Genomic DNA, 15,447 nt, shown 5'->3' with positions numbered 1-15,447 from the left:
GTAGCTGCAGTGAGCAATCTGATTTCAGACTGGGACCTTACCACCTTAGACTTCCAGGTTTTGACCAAGTTCCAAAGCTGATTTGTTGGAAAGGTTCTGGAATACCCTTGATTTACAGCCTTGTAATGAAGAATCCTTTTCAATTTGACTTCTACTGTCTATTTGGTGTGTCAACTTGACAACCAATGGTGTTGAGATGTAATCCTTTTTTCAATTTAATGATTTTTTTCTTGATCCTTCAAAAAAAAGTCTTTTCCTATAAGTGTCAGGCCGTTGGTCCACAAAAGGAATTACAAGTGTATCAAAGGAGAAAGAAGATTATTCCAGATGCAATTACAACTTGCCAACTTTAAATCTCCCTTTATAAGAGTTATTTTAGGAAGACAATATATAGTTATGGACTTTATTGTAATACCAGCCCAATTGGGAGCTTCTTGTGATTTTGGATAATTTTAGTATTATGTAAAGAGTCTCATTGTGGAGACAAGATTGGTGTCTAATATCGTTAAACAAAATAATCTCTACTCTTCTTAATTCCCTTATTTTTTTTCCTCATTATTCATGACAATATGGTATCAGTGTAGAGATGTAGTGGTTTTGGATTGATTATTTTTTATTTGTGTCCTGGGCATTGTTGTAATATACATCCTACTTTATCATACTTGTGCGACTCTTGTATTTATTCTTTGTATATATGTGAGGGACACAACTGTCCTTTCACACTTTTTTACATTCTAATAATATATAATCCTTTCTTCCTTTCTTGGGTCATGATCTGTCATTAAGACACTCCCTCTTCAAGGCAATCTTTAAGACCCAATCTGCCACTGATTTTCCAACAGCCACCACTAACTTATCCAATTTCCATTCTTTATCTTCTGTTAGAATACACAAATCAGGGGTATTTTGGCCGTTTGGGTTTATCTATTTGAGAGTGAAAGGCCTATTTTATTTAAGTTTAAGTTATGTGTCCCATCACTTATGAGGGACAATATGGTCTTTCTTGTAGCTATGATTATTGGAGATAAATACAAGTGGGTCGGCTAGAGGTGGACTGATTTTTCATAATCTGGCTGAACCCTTCTTCTTCTTTCTCTTCTTCTTCTTCTTCTCTACTTTAACCTAGAATCGAATAGGGATTTCACATGGTATCAGAGCAATAAAACCTAGTTCTCTTTTTCCTTTTTTATTTTTCTCTTTCCTTACTGTTTGTCTTCTTCCTGGGTTCGCCGCCAACTATTTCAGCTTTCTTCGATTTTCTTCTAGCTTGAGTGGAAGCTCGACAAGAGGCCAAAAAGGAGTGGTCGTTTTGTGGTTTTGGAGGTGAGTATGCCTCCAGTTACTGTGGTGGTGGTCGTTGAGGTTGTGTACTAGATGCCCTCTATTCTGTGATACGAAGAGGGCTGTTTGTGGACAGGTATGAGCAGTTCTGTTATTTGCCCAAATAGTGGACTGTAAATTCTGTGTTTTGGTTCAAATTTTTTTTTTTTTTGTGGAGGTTTGGAGTGATTAGTATGCATATCAGCCTTGTTCTTCTCTGTTTTTACCTCATGTGTGTGCTGAAAGTAGAGTTTTTCGACTGCTGAAGTTCACGACAGCAGTGGTGTGGTGGTGGTTGTACTATGTTGAATGGTGTGTGGGTGATTCTGAATAGTTGAAAGTGAAACCTTGTGTCGTGTGGTGGTGTTTATACTGATTTCTGTGTTTGGTTCAATGGTAGAGTGACTTCAGCCCTTGTATTTGGTGTGTGAATGGTTCTGCAGTGTGTAGTACAGGTGTTTGATTCAGCTTTTGTATTTGATGTGCAATGTGTATTTGAAGAAGTTGGTGGTGCTGAGAGTGAGATAAGTTTTGTGGAAGTGCGTGAGGTTGTGCTGAATATTTGAAGGTGAATTAGTTAAGATGGCATCGATTGGAGATGGGAATGACAATAAAACATGCGTTATGATTTCTCTAGATTACCTAAATGTTCAAATGACATCTATTAAGTTGAATGGTGAGAATTATGTGCCATGGGAAAAATCTGTGGAGGTGTTTTTAAAGGCCAAGAAAAAGGTAAAACGTGTGAGAGAGGAGAAACCCTCTGATTCTCCGGGGTTTAGTGATTGGGAACAGGAAGATGCACAAATAATGACATGGCTATGGAATAGCATGGAACAAAAAATTAGCGTGAACTTTACGTTCCTAGATACAACTAAAGAAATATGGGATCATGCTAAGAAACTGTACTCCAGACAAGACAATACAACTAGGGTGTATCAGTTGTGCCAAGAGTACTTTAATCTGAAGCAAGGCAGTCAAAGCTTGGAGGAATACTATGCAAGTCTAAGGAATATCTGAAATGAGCTCAATGTGTATCATCCTCTGACACATGATGTTCAGATTCAGCAACAACAACGTGAGCAACTTGATGTGACGAGGATTCTGGTGGGTTTGAAGGATGAATATGAGCATGTCCGTGCACAAATACTGGGGGGTTCTGCTCTTCCCTCACTTGAAGAAGTTTTTGCCCGTCTCAGGAGGACATCTATTGAGTCTATAGAGCATTCTTCTCTCTCAGACAGATCTGGTTTTGTGGTGACTAGAGGGGGAGGCCGTGGAAATAGAGGTGGTGGTGGTGGTCGTGGACTTCCAGGTAACCGTGGTGGTCCCATGTTTAACCGTGCTCGTGGCCGGAGTGGAGGTCGGGAATCAGAGGGAGGTCGTGGTAAAGGAAGAAGTAATGCCCCTAGGAAATGTACACACTATGGATTGGAGGGGCCCACGGTTAATTTCTGCTATGATTTACATGGTCCACCCAACACTTGGGCTAACCATGCTGTGACCAAGGGTAGTGGTACAATTATTGAAAATCAGCAAACTGACCCAATTCCCTCCACATCTACTAATGCTTCTAGGAAGGAGATGGTGAGTGTACCCCGTGCAGTATATGAGCAGTTCCTCCAGACATCTCAGCAGAACACAACTACCCTTGCCCATTCAGGTATGGCTTGCTTGGCTTCCAAGCCTTCACCCTGGATCATTAACTCCGGAGCCTCGGACCATATGTCTGGGACTCCTAATGTATTTTCTTCTCTTTCTTGGTCCTCCACATCTCAAACAGTTACTCTTGTTAATGGTTCTACATCTCCCATCTGCGGTGTTGGTGATGTTGATCTATCCTCCTTGTCTTTATCATCTGTTTTATATGTTCCCAAGTTCCCCTTTAACCTTATGTCTATTAGTAGATTAACCAAGTCACTTAACTGTTCCATAACCTTTTATCCCTCTTCTTGTGTGTTTTATGATCTCAAGACGGGGATGAAGATTGGTGGAGGGCATGGGGCAGGTGGATTATATTACCTTGATGGTGGTGGTCCTCCAGTTGCTTTTCAGTCCTCTCTTACTTCTCTTCAATGGCACTACAAACTTGGTCGTCATTCTCTCAAGGCTCTGAAGTTGCTGGTCCCTTCCTTGAGTCATCTTTCATCTTTGGACTGTGAGTCATGTCAGTTTGGGAAACATCATAGAGTCTCTTTTAGTCTAAGAGTTGATAGTCGTGTCTCGAGTCATTTTTCTTTAGTTCATTCTGATTTTTGGGGTCCGATCAAAGTGATGTCATACAATGGCTATAAGTATTTTGTAATTTTTGTTGATGACTTTTCAAGGATGACATGGATTTATCTTATGAAAGATCGCAATGAATTGTTTTCTATTTTTTAAAAATTTTATGCTGAAATACATACCCAATTTGGTGTTCATATTAAAATTCTTTGCTCCGATAATGCCAAAGAGTACACCTCAATACCATTTCAACAATACCTAGAGGACCATGGGATAATTCATCAAACTTCTTGTGCCTACACCCCACAACAAAATGGTGTAGTTGAACAGAAAAATCGACATCCCTTGAAACTGCTCAGTCTTTGATGCTTAATATGAATGTCCCAAAGCACTTTTGGAGTGATGCTGTCCTCACATCTTGTTTTCTCATCAATCGGATGCCCATGTCCATCCTTGGAAGTCAATCTCCCTTCTCGGTGTTGTTTCCCACCTTGCCTCCGTTTCCTCTCACCCCAAGAGTCTTTGGATGTGTTTGTTTTGTTCAAAACTTGGGGCCTGGCTTAGACAAGTTAGATGCACGAGCTACTAAGTGTTTCTTCCTTGGCTACTCAAGGACTCAGAAAGGGTATAAGTGCTATAACCCTAGCTTCCATAAGTCATTCGTGTGCTCCGATGTCACATTCTTTGAATCAGTTCCTTTTTTCTCGGATACTATGGTTTCTTCTCCTTCCTCCGTAGTTCCTCTTCCTGTCCTTGTTGTGGATTCCTTTCCCGTGGTTCCCATTCCAGTTGTAGATTCACCTCCCGTGCCAGTTACTACTGAGAGGCCACTAATCAAACACGTGTATACTCACAGAAGAGCACCGACCCCTCCTCCAATTCAGCCCTCGTCGACAGATCCTGTCATTGCTTCTTCTCCCTTAGACCTTGATCTTCCTATTGCCCTGCGGAAAGGTAAACACACTTGTACTTCTCATCCTATTTCACACTATGTTTCAGCTGCTCACCTTTCTACTTCTCATCGCAACTTTATATCATTGCTATCATTTGTTTCCATTCCCAAGACTGTTCAGGAAGCCCTTACCTCCCCAGGGTGGCAGCAAGCCATGGAAGAGGAACTCTCTGCTCTACAACACAATCACACGTGGGAACTTACTGTTCTTCCTCCTGGTAAGCATGTTGCTAGGTGTAAGTGGGTCTACACAGTGAAGTATCTTCCAGATGGCAGTGTGGAGCGATTGAAGGCCAGGTTAGTGGCCAAGGGCTATTCTCAGTTGTATGGTGTGGACTATATGGAGACATTTTCTCCTATGGCTAAAATTGGTTCAGTTCGGGTGTTGATTTCATTAGCTGCTATGTATGATTGGCCTCTTGTGCAACTGGACATAAAAAATGCTTTCCTACATGGTGATCTCATTGAGGAAGTGTATATGGAGCAACCGCCAGGGTTTGTTGCTCAAGGGGAGGATGGTAAGGTTTGTAGACTCAAAAAGGCAATTTATGGACTGAAACAATCTCCACGCATATGGTTTGGGAGGTTCAATGAAGTAGTGAAAGAATTTGGGATGAAATAGTGTCAGGTAGACCATTCTGTGTTCATCCATGATTCAAAAGATGGGAAAATCTTGCTAGTGGTGTATGTAGATGGTATTGTCATAACTGGGAGTGACAGTAACGGGATTGACAAGCTGAAGAAATTCCTACAGGACCATTTCAATACGAAAAATTTGGGTAAGCTGAAATACTTCCTGGGAATAAAAGTTGCAAGGTCAGGGCATGGAATTAACTTATGTCAAAGAAAATATGTTCTTGACCTACTTGAAGAAACAGGACTGTTAGGTACTAAACCGGCAGAGATTCCTATGGAACTTAATGTCAAGTTGAGTGTTGATGCAGGTGAAGAGTTTGATGATCCTGGAAGAGGTTCATGTCAAGTTTCTGACTCCAAAGATTGCCTTGAAGAGGTTCCAAGCGAAGCCAGTAGTTTGGCATGAAAAGGAAAGGTGGCTGACAGGATAAACATCCTCCTTCTCCCATCTCTTAGGCCATTAACATTCCAGGATATCAATTTCATTATTAATAGCCTTCTTTTCTGACTCAACCTTCACTTCCCGTCCTATCTTTTGCTTCCTGTAGCCCCTTCACTCTTCTTCTACCAAATCCTCTCCCCTCTCTTCTCCCATCTCCCACTCCTCTCCCTCTTCCCCTAATTTTTTTTTCTTACTTTTTCTTCTCTCCTGCTTCCTTCAAACTGCTCAATTGCTTTTATTATTTTTTTTTCTTTGGACAGCCCCTTCATGCCCAGGCTTATAGTAATGGATGAACATATCATTATGAAAATAAAAGCTGAAATACAATGGTAAGTGTCACCAATTGGGCTGATGTTTTAAACTCTAAATTTTGTGTAAGTTACCAGATGGTCAAACATATAACACTCCCCTGCTCTCCTCGTGTTTACATATTGAGTTTTGCAGGTATATACATGCTTTAACTAGGTGAATGTTCTGTGGTTAGTATTCTACTTAGTCATTCACAAGCCTAATATTATGACTGTTTGTTCTGTAGATGCTTTCATCACTTAAAAGAATAATGGCTTTGCCAGATGAGACAAATATATATTGTGGCCATGAATATACCTTGGTAAATTATCTCCTTATTTGGCTTTACTTGCACTTGGTCATTTGTCTAGGCATTGGCATTTATATAGTCTCACTATGAGATACTCATTTTTGACAGAGCAACTCAAAGTTTGCATTGTCCATTGAACCTAAGAATGAGACACTCCAATCATATGCTGCTCATGTAGCTCATCTCCGCAGCAAGGGTTTGCCAACGGTAATCTCTTGTACCTCATCAAACAACTAAATTTTGAGATCCTTAGGAAGTAGCATTACCAGTAACCATAATGTGCCTCACATTTACTTCACAATTTGGAAAACTTGCAATTCTATGCCTAGTATGAATTATTTTCTGGATGCCTTGTTAGTATCCATGCTGTCAGTTGATGGTCCACCTCTTGTAAAGATACCAGCACTAAAATGCAAGGCAGCTTAAGGTCAAACATATAATATGTCCTCTGGACTAATTTATGGATAACCATCCCAATAATGTTACTTATGACATGTGCTCGATACAATCAAGAAATTTATAAGATGCTGTAAAATTAATCTCGGTTTAATGGAGAGATCACATAAGAGGAAGAAGAGGAGAGAGGAAGTATTAAAAGAGATTGGAAAGAGCTTCTCAGGTTGCATATGCAGCCTTTTTTGCCATTGTATGAATCTCCAAAATACAGAATTTACAAGAACACCCCTGACCACCAATGATAAAAAGACATAAATAATAGAAAATAATAAAAAACAGTAGAAAGATAATTACTTACTCTGTCAACACTCCCCTCAATCTGAGCTTAGATATCAATCAACCCCAACTCGATGACATTATGGCTCAGCTTAGATTTGACCACCCTTTTAGTGAACACTTCTGCCAACTACACAATAAAGCATCATTGATCTTTTATACTCAACTCTCAGCTCATCAAGTAGTAACCAGATCCACTATATCTCTAAAATGCCATGAATTATGGCTCTATACTGTTTTAGCATTGAGCTGAGCTACGATGAATTGTTTTCTTGCTCCTACAAGATATAAAATCATCAAAAACAAGAGTTCAATACCAAGAAGTGGAGCTTATCAGTGATTAAACCATCCAAATCTGCTTCTGTGAATGCCTCAATTCTCATCTGTTCATGATTAAATAATAGAATGCCTCTGCTTGGCTGTCCCTTTAATTAGCAAAAAATCTTTACATAGCAACCATGTCACTAAAGACATGCATAAACTGGATCACCACACTAACTACATGAAAAGTATCATGTTGAGTTATGCATAAAAGTAAAAATTTGCCCGCTAGATGTTGGAATGTCCCCTTATCTTCTAGTGGTTTCTTAGCTGAAGACGATAACCTATTATTGGGATCAATGGGCATGTCTATCACTCTATTGGTTTAACTCCTAGTTTTCCCATTTCCTTCAACAGATGCAAAACACACATCCTTTATAAAATGAATATGCCATGTTTTGACCTTGCAACTTCAACCTAGAAAATATTGAAATTTCTGTAAACCTTTTATCTCAAACTCACAACTAAGAAATTGCTTGGGTTTTTCAATCTCTGGAACGTTCCCAAGCACTACTTTATCATCAACATACACAATAAGAGCTATAAATAATGTACCTTCCCTTTTGATTAACAATGTGTGGTTTGGTTGATCCTAAGAGAATCTCACCTTCATTAATGTTCCTCTAAATCTATCAAATGACACTTTGGGAGACTACCTCAGCCCATATGATGACTTTTTCAATTTGCTTAACTTTCTTATAACAACATTAGCATAATATCTCATTGGATGTCAAATCATCATTCAAGAAAGCAGTTTTACATCAAACCAGTATAAGGCCAAGAATAAGAAGATGCAAGAGGAAGCAAAACTAAGTGCTTGACAAAGTTAATTTTGGTGATAGGAACAAAGGTCTCTAAACAATCTTTGAGCTTAGCCTTTTTCTATTAGCTTCATCTTGTACCTTTTAATTACCAATTGTCCCTATACTTTGATGGTGAACACCCTTTTACACCCCATCATTTCCTTCCCATTAGACAAAAAAACAACATATCATGTCTAGACCCATCTCAGCCTACATAGCTTCCTTCCACTAAGGTCTAGACAATGCTTCTAAGACATTCCTAGGAATAGACTCAAAGGACAACAAAGCAAGACTTTATAGGAAGGTGATAAACAATTATAAGATGATTATTGGGAAATACAATAAGTATTAATTAGATAAATGTTGTTTATCTTTTCTTAAAGCAATAGGAATATTTAAATCACTAAAATAAACATAATGGGGTAAGGCCATACTTGAATAACACTTTAGAAATGGATGTCAGAAAGCTTAGGAGATGGATGTCAGAAAACTTATAATTGAAGGGGACTCGGAGGTGGTGATAGGGTGGCTGAAGAAAGACAACTGTGGATTATGGAAGTACAGCAATGAGAGAAGAAAGTTCAAGTGGCTGGTGCGGGAAATGGAAATCAGGATGAGCTGGGTTAAAAGAACAGCTAACTCTATAGCTGATGGGCTAACTAAACAGGGGATAGAAAGGGATGTAATGTTTTGGGCTAAGTTGTAACTAAATTGCTTCTTTTTTTCCTTTTCTTTTTTTGAGGACTTAAGTTGTTTTTGGAAGATAAGAGTGTTTGTCTTCCTTGCTGTAACTATTCTTGTGATATTTTAATAAAATTGCTGAAGTTGTTACTGATCAAAAAAAAAAAAAAAACACTTCAGAAATAACTAAGAGTGGTACAGACTTTGCTTCTTCCATAGTTAACAACCTTCCTCCTCCAATGTGATATTTTAATAAAATTGCTGAAGTTGTTATTGATAAAAAAAAAAAACACTTCAAAAATAACTAAGAGTGGTACAGACTTTGCTTCTTCCATAGTTAACAACCTTCCTCCTTCGATGTACCTAGAACCCTTTTCCTGGACTCTCACTATAAAGATGAAGAAGGGTGACCAGAAATTGATGTGGGGCTTGTGAACCACTTCAACAGGAGTTGGATACTTGGATTATCCAGATTAAGCATTTTACAGTTGTGAAAATTGATGTATCACCATATCCAGTATCATGATTTACTACTAAATTGATTGCATGGAACAAATTAAAAAAAGTAAAAAAAAAATAGTTCATTTATCTGAGGTTGCTGGTCTTGATTCTAAGTTTTAAAAGGGCCTGTTTAAAAGAGGGTCGTAGAGGGGCTGCGACACTACATTTTTTGCTGATGTGTGGCTTGTTTTTTGTTTTGAAAAAACAAAATCACACATATTGACTAAACACCCTTTCATGTTGACACTGTGTTTTGAAGGTTTCCATTAATAATTTGTGTACAATTCTTACTGTTTTAGATCCCTACAACGCTTAAAGTGGAGAAGTCATGCAATCCATTCCTTCGTACATCAAACATGGAAATCCGCCAAGCATTAAATATCCCAGCTACTGCAAATGATGCTGAAGCATTAAGTGTCATCCGGAGAGCAAAAGATAATTGGTAAGATATACTTGGTATTGTAAACTATATATGAGAGTTGTTGGTTCTTAACCTGAGGAATGATAACTCTTGATATTTCCTCTACAAGAAAAAAAATGTCTCTCTCACTTACCAGACTAAAATATCAGAAGTCTGTTGTTATGGATGCCTTCCTCGGGAAGACGTACCATCGTCGCCGGCAGCAACAGGCCCCGGGCCCACCTCCAGCAGCAGCAAGGATTCAGTGATGCTCATCCTACCCAGTACGGCAATAGCAGCCTTATCTAGATTAGATTAACTCATTTTGCTTGTTCTTATCTCTTATCTTATCTTGTTAATAGCTTATCAGATTAGTATTAGCTTAGCTTATCTTATCTTGTTAGTAGCTTATCAGTTTAGGATTAGCTTATCTTATCCTTAGCAAGATAGAACTGGAAGTCTCCCTATTCAGCAAGGAGACTCCCCTTGATTAGGACTCTTGTAATCTCCTATTTAAGGAGACCCCATTATTGAATGAGATATCAAATTATTCAGTTAAGAGTGAGTTAGGAGAGTTGGTGATTTCTTGGACAAATCACTAAAGGCGCCAAGATAGGTTCATCACGAGTAGGAAGGAACAAGGGAAAATAGGAGGTTTTCCTCGTGGACCGACCTGTGATGAGATCCTACTCCCGGGCCCTCAACAACTTGGTATCAGAGCAAGGCGTCATGGGAGATCTAGAGCAGCTACCTTCCAGGGTCCACGACCTCGAGCACCAACTCGTGGAGACCAACTCCGAAGTTCGTGAGATCAAAGGTGAAGTGCGAGAACTACGGTGACTAATGGAGATGTTTCTTTCCAGCAGGGAAAGGAACTCTGACGGAGGAGGGATAGCAGCTAATTACCGCCAGCCAGATTTGCCGGAGTCTTCCGGCGAACAGCAGTCCGTCGACCATGGAGTAGCCATCATCCCCAAGTACAGCAGGCTGGAGTTCCCATCGTACAACGACAACAGAGACCCCCTAGGCTGGTTGTATCGCTGCGAGCAGTTCTTCCAGAATCAATGGACAAATGATCGGGACAAGGTAAGCCTAGCCGCCTTTCATTTAACAGAAGAAGCGCAACTTTGGTTTTATCGGTTAGAGCAAGAAGAACCCGGGCTCATTTGGCCCTAGTTTAAATCCTATTGCCTTCTTCGGTTCGGACCCCCATTGACCAACAACGCACTTGGTGAGCTAATTAAACTTAAACAGACTGGAACAGTTGCTGAATACCAGCGACAGTTCCAAACCCTCCTCGCGAGGGCATCCTCTGTGCGACCAGACCAACAAGTAGATATGTTCACAGCAGGGTTAGCAGAACCCCTGCGAGTGGATGTCGAGATGTAGAATCCCCCAAATTTGGTCACAACCATGAACTTAGCCTGCGCATTTGAGCGTAAGCTGCAGCTCAGCCATGGAATTTTTAATGTAGGTCATCCACCGAACTCGTGGGTGCCCCCAAGACCAGCAGCAACGGCCCCCTCATTTGCTACCAGCCGGGAAATGAAGCCTCCCACGACCACCACCTCTAGAGCAGTGACAAGTACAGGTAGTAACATGGTCACTCCTCCCATCAAGCTCTTGACCAGGGCAGAAATGGCAGAGCGCCGAGCGAGAGGTCAATGTTTCAACTGTGATGACCTCTACTCGACAGGACATAGATGCAAGAGGCTTTTTTGCCTTCTCATAGATGAGCAAGAGGAGGAGGAAGGGGAACCCGTCACATTCAAACCAGAGATCTCTCTCCATGCGATCACCGGTATTAAAACCTCTCAGACCATGCAGTTACAGGCATAGATCGCAGGTCAGCCGGTGTGCATTTTTGTCGATTCAGGGAGAACACACAACATCATAAGTGAACATGCAGCCCTGTAGTTAAAACTACCAATGGAACTCTGGCCGCGACTACAGGTTGCCATCGCAAATGGTGAAAAAGTTCACAGTCCAGGGATTTGTAAGGACGTCTCAGTACATGTCAATTCTGAACTAATTCTTGTTGATTTATTTGTACTCTCATTGGATGGGTTCGATATTGTTCTCGGGGTCAAATGGTTAATTACCCTAGGCCTGATTTTGTGGGACTTCAGCACACTCACCATGACCTTCCACCTGAATGGCAAGCAAGTTTCTTGGCACGGTTGCAGGGTTAAAGAAAAGACACCGCAGGTTCATGCACTCCAGACAGAACCGACAGCCATGGAAAAACTTCTCGCCGAGTTTTCAGATCTGTTCCAGGAACCGAAGGGCCTTCCCCCTTCCCGAGCTTGCGACCATCGTATTCCTTTGGTGGCGGGTTCAGCACCAGTCGTTGTCAGGCCTTATCGCTACCCTCACTTGTAGAAGGATGAGATAGAAAAACAATGTACAGCGATGCTGAACCAAGGGATCATACGCAAAAGTCACTCCACCTTCTCTTCGCCGGTTCTGTTGGTGGCGAAGCGGGATGGAACATGGAGGTTCTGTGTTGACTATAGAGAACTCAATGACCGGACGATCAAAGATAAGTTCCCTATTCCCGTTGTGGACGAACTGCTGGACGAGTTGCATGCTGCCTAGTATTTCTCTAAGTTGGACCTCAGGTCTGGATATTTCCAAGTTCGCATGGCTCCCGGTGACGTGAAGAAGACTGCTTTTTGCACCCACCATGGCCACTTCGAATTTTTAGTCATGCCATTCGAACTCTCCAATGCACCATCTACATTTCAGGCACAAATGAACGAGGTATTCTAGCCCCATCTGCACAAATTTGTTTTAGTTTTCTTTGATGATATCCTCGTTTACAGCAAATCATGGGTAGAGCATGTCCACCATCTGAGGACCGTTTTCGTACTCCTACGCCAACACAACTTATTCCTGAAACGGTCCAAGTGCTCCTTCGGGGAACGACAGGTTCTTTACCTCGGCCACATCATCCATGGGCAGGATGTCACAGTTGATAGTTCCAAGATTCAGGCTATAACAGAATGGCCCAAACCTCAATCCACAAGGCCTTACGCGGGTTCCTCGGTTTAACGGGTTACTACCGCAAATTTGTGCAGAACTATGGAGTGTTGGCAGCCCCGTTAACCAACCTGTTGAAGAGAAACTCCTTCCGGTGGGACGACGTAGCTGATGAATCTTTTCTGTCACTACGAAATGCACTGTCTTCAACCCTTGTCCTGCAATTACCTAATTTCGCCCTCGAATTTACAGTCAAGTGCGATGCTTCTGGAGTGGGTATGGGGGCCGTACTACAGCAGCAAGGGCACCTGATCGCTTTCGTCAGCCGCAGATTGGTCGACTGGCATCCGAAGCTTCCAGCCTATGAGCGCGAACTAATCGACCTTGCTCGAGCCATCCAGCACTGGAGGCCGTATTTGTGGGGACGGTCGTTCATCGTCAAAGCTGATCATTACAGCCTCAAATACCTATTAGAGCAGCGTCTCACCACTTCCCCTCAGTAGCATTGGGTTAGCAAACTGCTCGGGTTTGACTTCCAGGTGGAATATAAGGCGGGATTCTCTAATCGTGCAGCTGATGCCTTGTCTAGGCGAGAAGAAGACGTGATGGTTCTATGTAGCATTTTCCAACCTCGGACCTCTCTGTTTGACGACATTAAGAAGGCAACACCACAGTCCCCGGAATGGTCGCTCTTACTGCAGAAGATCCAGACCGGCACGGCCAACCCCGATTGGTCACTTCACGACGGGTTGGTACTGTATAAGGGACGAGTCCATCTTCCGGCAGACTGCTCGTTGATTCCTACCATCATCACCAGCATCCATAACTCCACCCATGAGGGCATTCAAAAAACACTACACCGCGTCCGGATTGGTTTCCATTGGCGAGGTATGAAGACTTCTATTCGAGATTTAGTCCAGAATTGCACCACATGCCAACAACACAAATGGGAAAACCTACACTCGGCAGGCCTCCTTCAGCCCCTTTCCATCCCATCGTAGATCTGGGCCGACATCTCCATGGACTTCATTGAGGGAATTCCCAAGGTAGGGGGCAAATCAGTTCTCTTTGTGGTAGTCGACCGCTTCTCTAAATACACGCACTTCATTCCTCTATCACACCCGTACAGTGCCACTTCGGTTGCCCTCGCCTTCTTTACACATATCTTTCGCTTACATGGGTTGCCGGAATCCATCGTCAGCGATAGAGACCCGGTCTTCACTAGTGCCTTCTGGAAAGAGTTATTTCGATTGCACAGCACCACCCTAGCCTACTCATCAGCTTACTGGCCACAAACTGACGGTCAGACGGAAGTGGTTAACCGCACTATCGAGATGTATCTCCGCTGTTTCGTAGGCGATCAACCTCGACGGTGGTTGGAATGGCTTCCTTGGGCTGAGTACTGCTACAACATAGCCTACCATTCCTCCCTCGGCATGACTCCCTTTCGCGTCGTTTATGGCAGGGATCCTCCCCGCTTGATGTCCTACGAGCCCAGATCTACTCGCTTGGACGCAGTCGATCACTCCTTACAGGACCGCGACGCCCTCCTCACCGACGTCCGCATTCGCTTACAGCAGGCCCAGCTCCGCATGAAGCTCCACTATGATAAGCACCATCGGGAACTGTCGTTCGATCCAGGACAATTGTTTGGTTGAAGCTCCAGCCCTACCGGCAGCGCTCCTTGTGCCACAAGGCTGCCCTGAAGCTGGCCCCTAAGTTCTATGGGCCCTACAAGGTTCTGCGACGGATTGGCAGTGTGGCCTACCAGCTGGAATTGCCAGAGACTAACCGAATTCATGATGTCTTCCACATCTCCTTGCTGAAACCATTTATGGGTGTTCCCCCGGACCAAGTTCCCTCCCTACCACCCTTGAAAGATGGCAAACTGGTCCCCCAGCCTAAAACTGTCACCCGCTCTCGTTTCAATCGTGGAATCCTTGAAGTCTTGGTGGAATGGTGTGATCTACCACCAACAGAAGCCACATGGATCCCATTGGCAGAGTTCCAAGCCACATATCCAGCTTTCGAGCTTGAGGACAAGCTCGTAGTCCAGGAGGGGAGTAATGTTATGGACGCCTTCCTCGGGAAGACGTACCATCGCCGTTGGCAGCAGTAGGCCCCGGGCCCACCGCCAACAGCATCAAGGATTCAGTGATGCTCATCCTACCCAGTTCGGCAACATCAGCCTTATCTAGATTAGATTAACTCATTTTGCTTGTTCTTATCTCTTATCTTATTTTGTTAATAGCTTATTAGATTAGGATTAGCTTAGCTTATCTTATTTTGTTAGTAGTTTATCATATTAGGATTAGCTTATCTTATCCTTAGCAAGATAGAACTGAAAGTCTCTCTATTCAGCAAGGAGACTCCCCTTGATTAGGACTCTTGTAATCTCCTATTTAAAGAGACCCCATTATTGAATGAGATATCAAATTATTCAGTCAAGAATGAGTTAGGAGAGTTGGTGATCTCTTGGACAAATCACCAAAGGTGCCAAGATAGGTTCATCACGAGCAGGAAGGATCAAGGAAAAACAGGAGGTTTTTCCCGTGGACCGACCTGTGACGAGATCCTATTCCCGGGCCCTCAACAATTGTTGTGGAAAGGAGAGAGTAAATCTCATAAAGGGAATGGGAATGCTGTATGCATGGTTCAGTTAGTGGATTTGGAGCAATTTTTTTTTCCTGGATAACAGAAATGTTCCAGTGGAACTTAATAACACTACCTTAATGACCATCTCAGCTTAATCGTGATGACCAGCATAGTTGCATGTAATTCGTGGATCAAACACGTTTCGTTTCCTCTGAAGCTGTCGATTATCCACGAATTTGCATGAGCGTGACGGGAGATGTT

The 15,447-nt window shown here is 42.4% G+C and overlaps 1 protein-coding gene across 7 annotated transcripts in view; it reads left to right on the top strand.

Annotated features, from left to right (window-relative positions):
- Positions 1–15,447, top strand: part of LOC148873366 (putative hydroxyacylglutathione hydrolase 2, chloroplastic) — a 45,954-nt gene that overhangs the window by 20,066 nt on the left and 10,441 nt on the right. For 3 of the 7 annotated variants that reach the window (XM_088951891.1, XM_088951897.1, XM_088951906.1), the window contains exons 6-8: positions 6,109–6,183; positions 6,280–6,378; positions 9,509–9,651. In XM_088951891.1, the coding sequence (XP_088808017.1) occupies positions 6,109–6,183; positions 6,280–6,378; positions 9,509–9,651 (317 nt within the window). The other 4 variants (XM_088951924.1, XM_088951919.1, XM_088951912.1 and 1 more) reach the window with 4 other exon arrangements.

This window comes from Nelumbo lutea, chromosome 1, assembly GCF_056320005.1.
Source record: "Nelumbo lutea isolate HS-2025 chromosome 1, American lotus-T2T, whole genome shotgun sequence".
NCBI classification, from domain to species: Eukaryota; Viridiplantae; Streptophyta; class Magnoliopsida; order Proteales; family Nelumbonaceae; genus Nelumbo; species Nelumbo lutea.
Note: the sequence above shows the minus strand (reverse complement) of the source record. Positions and strands in the feature narration are given on the sequence as shown.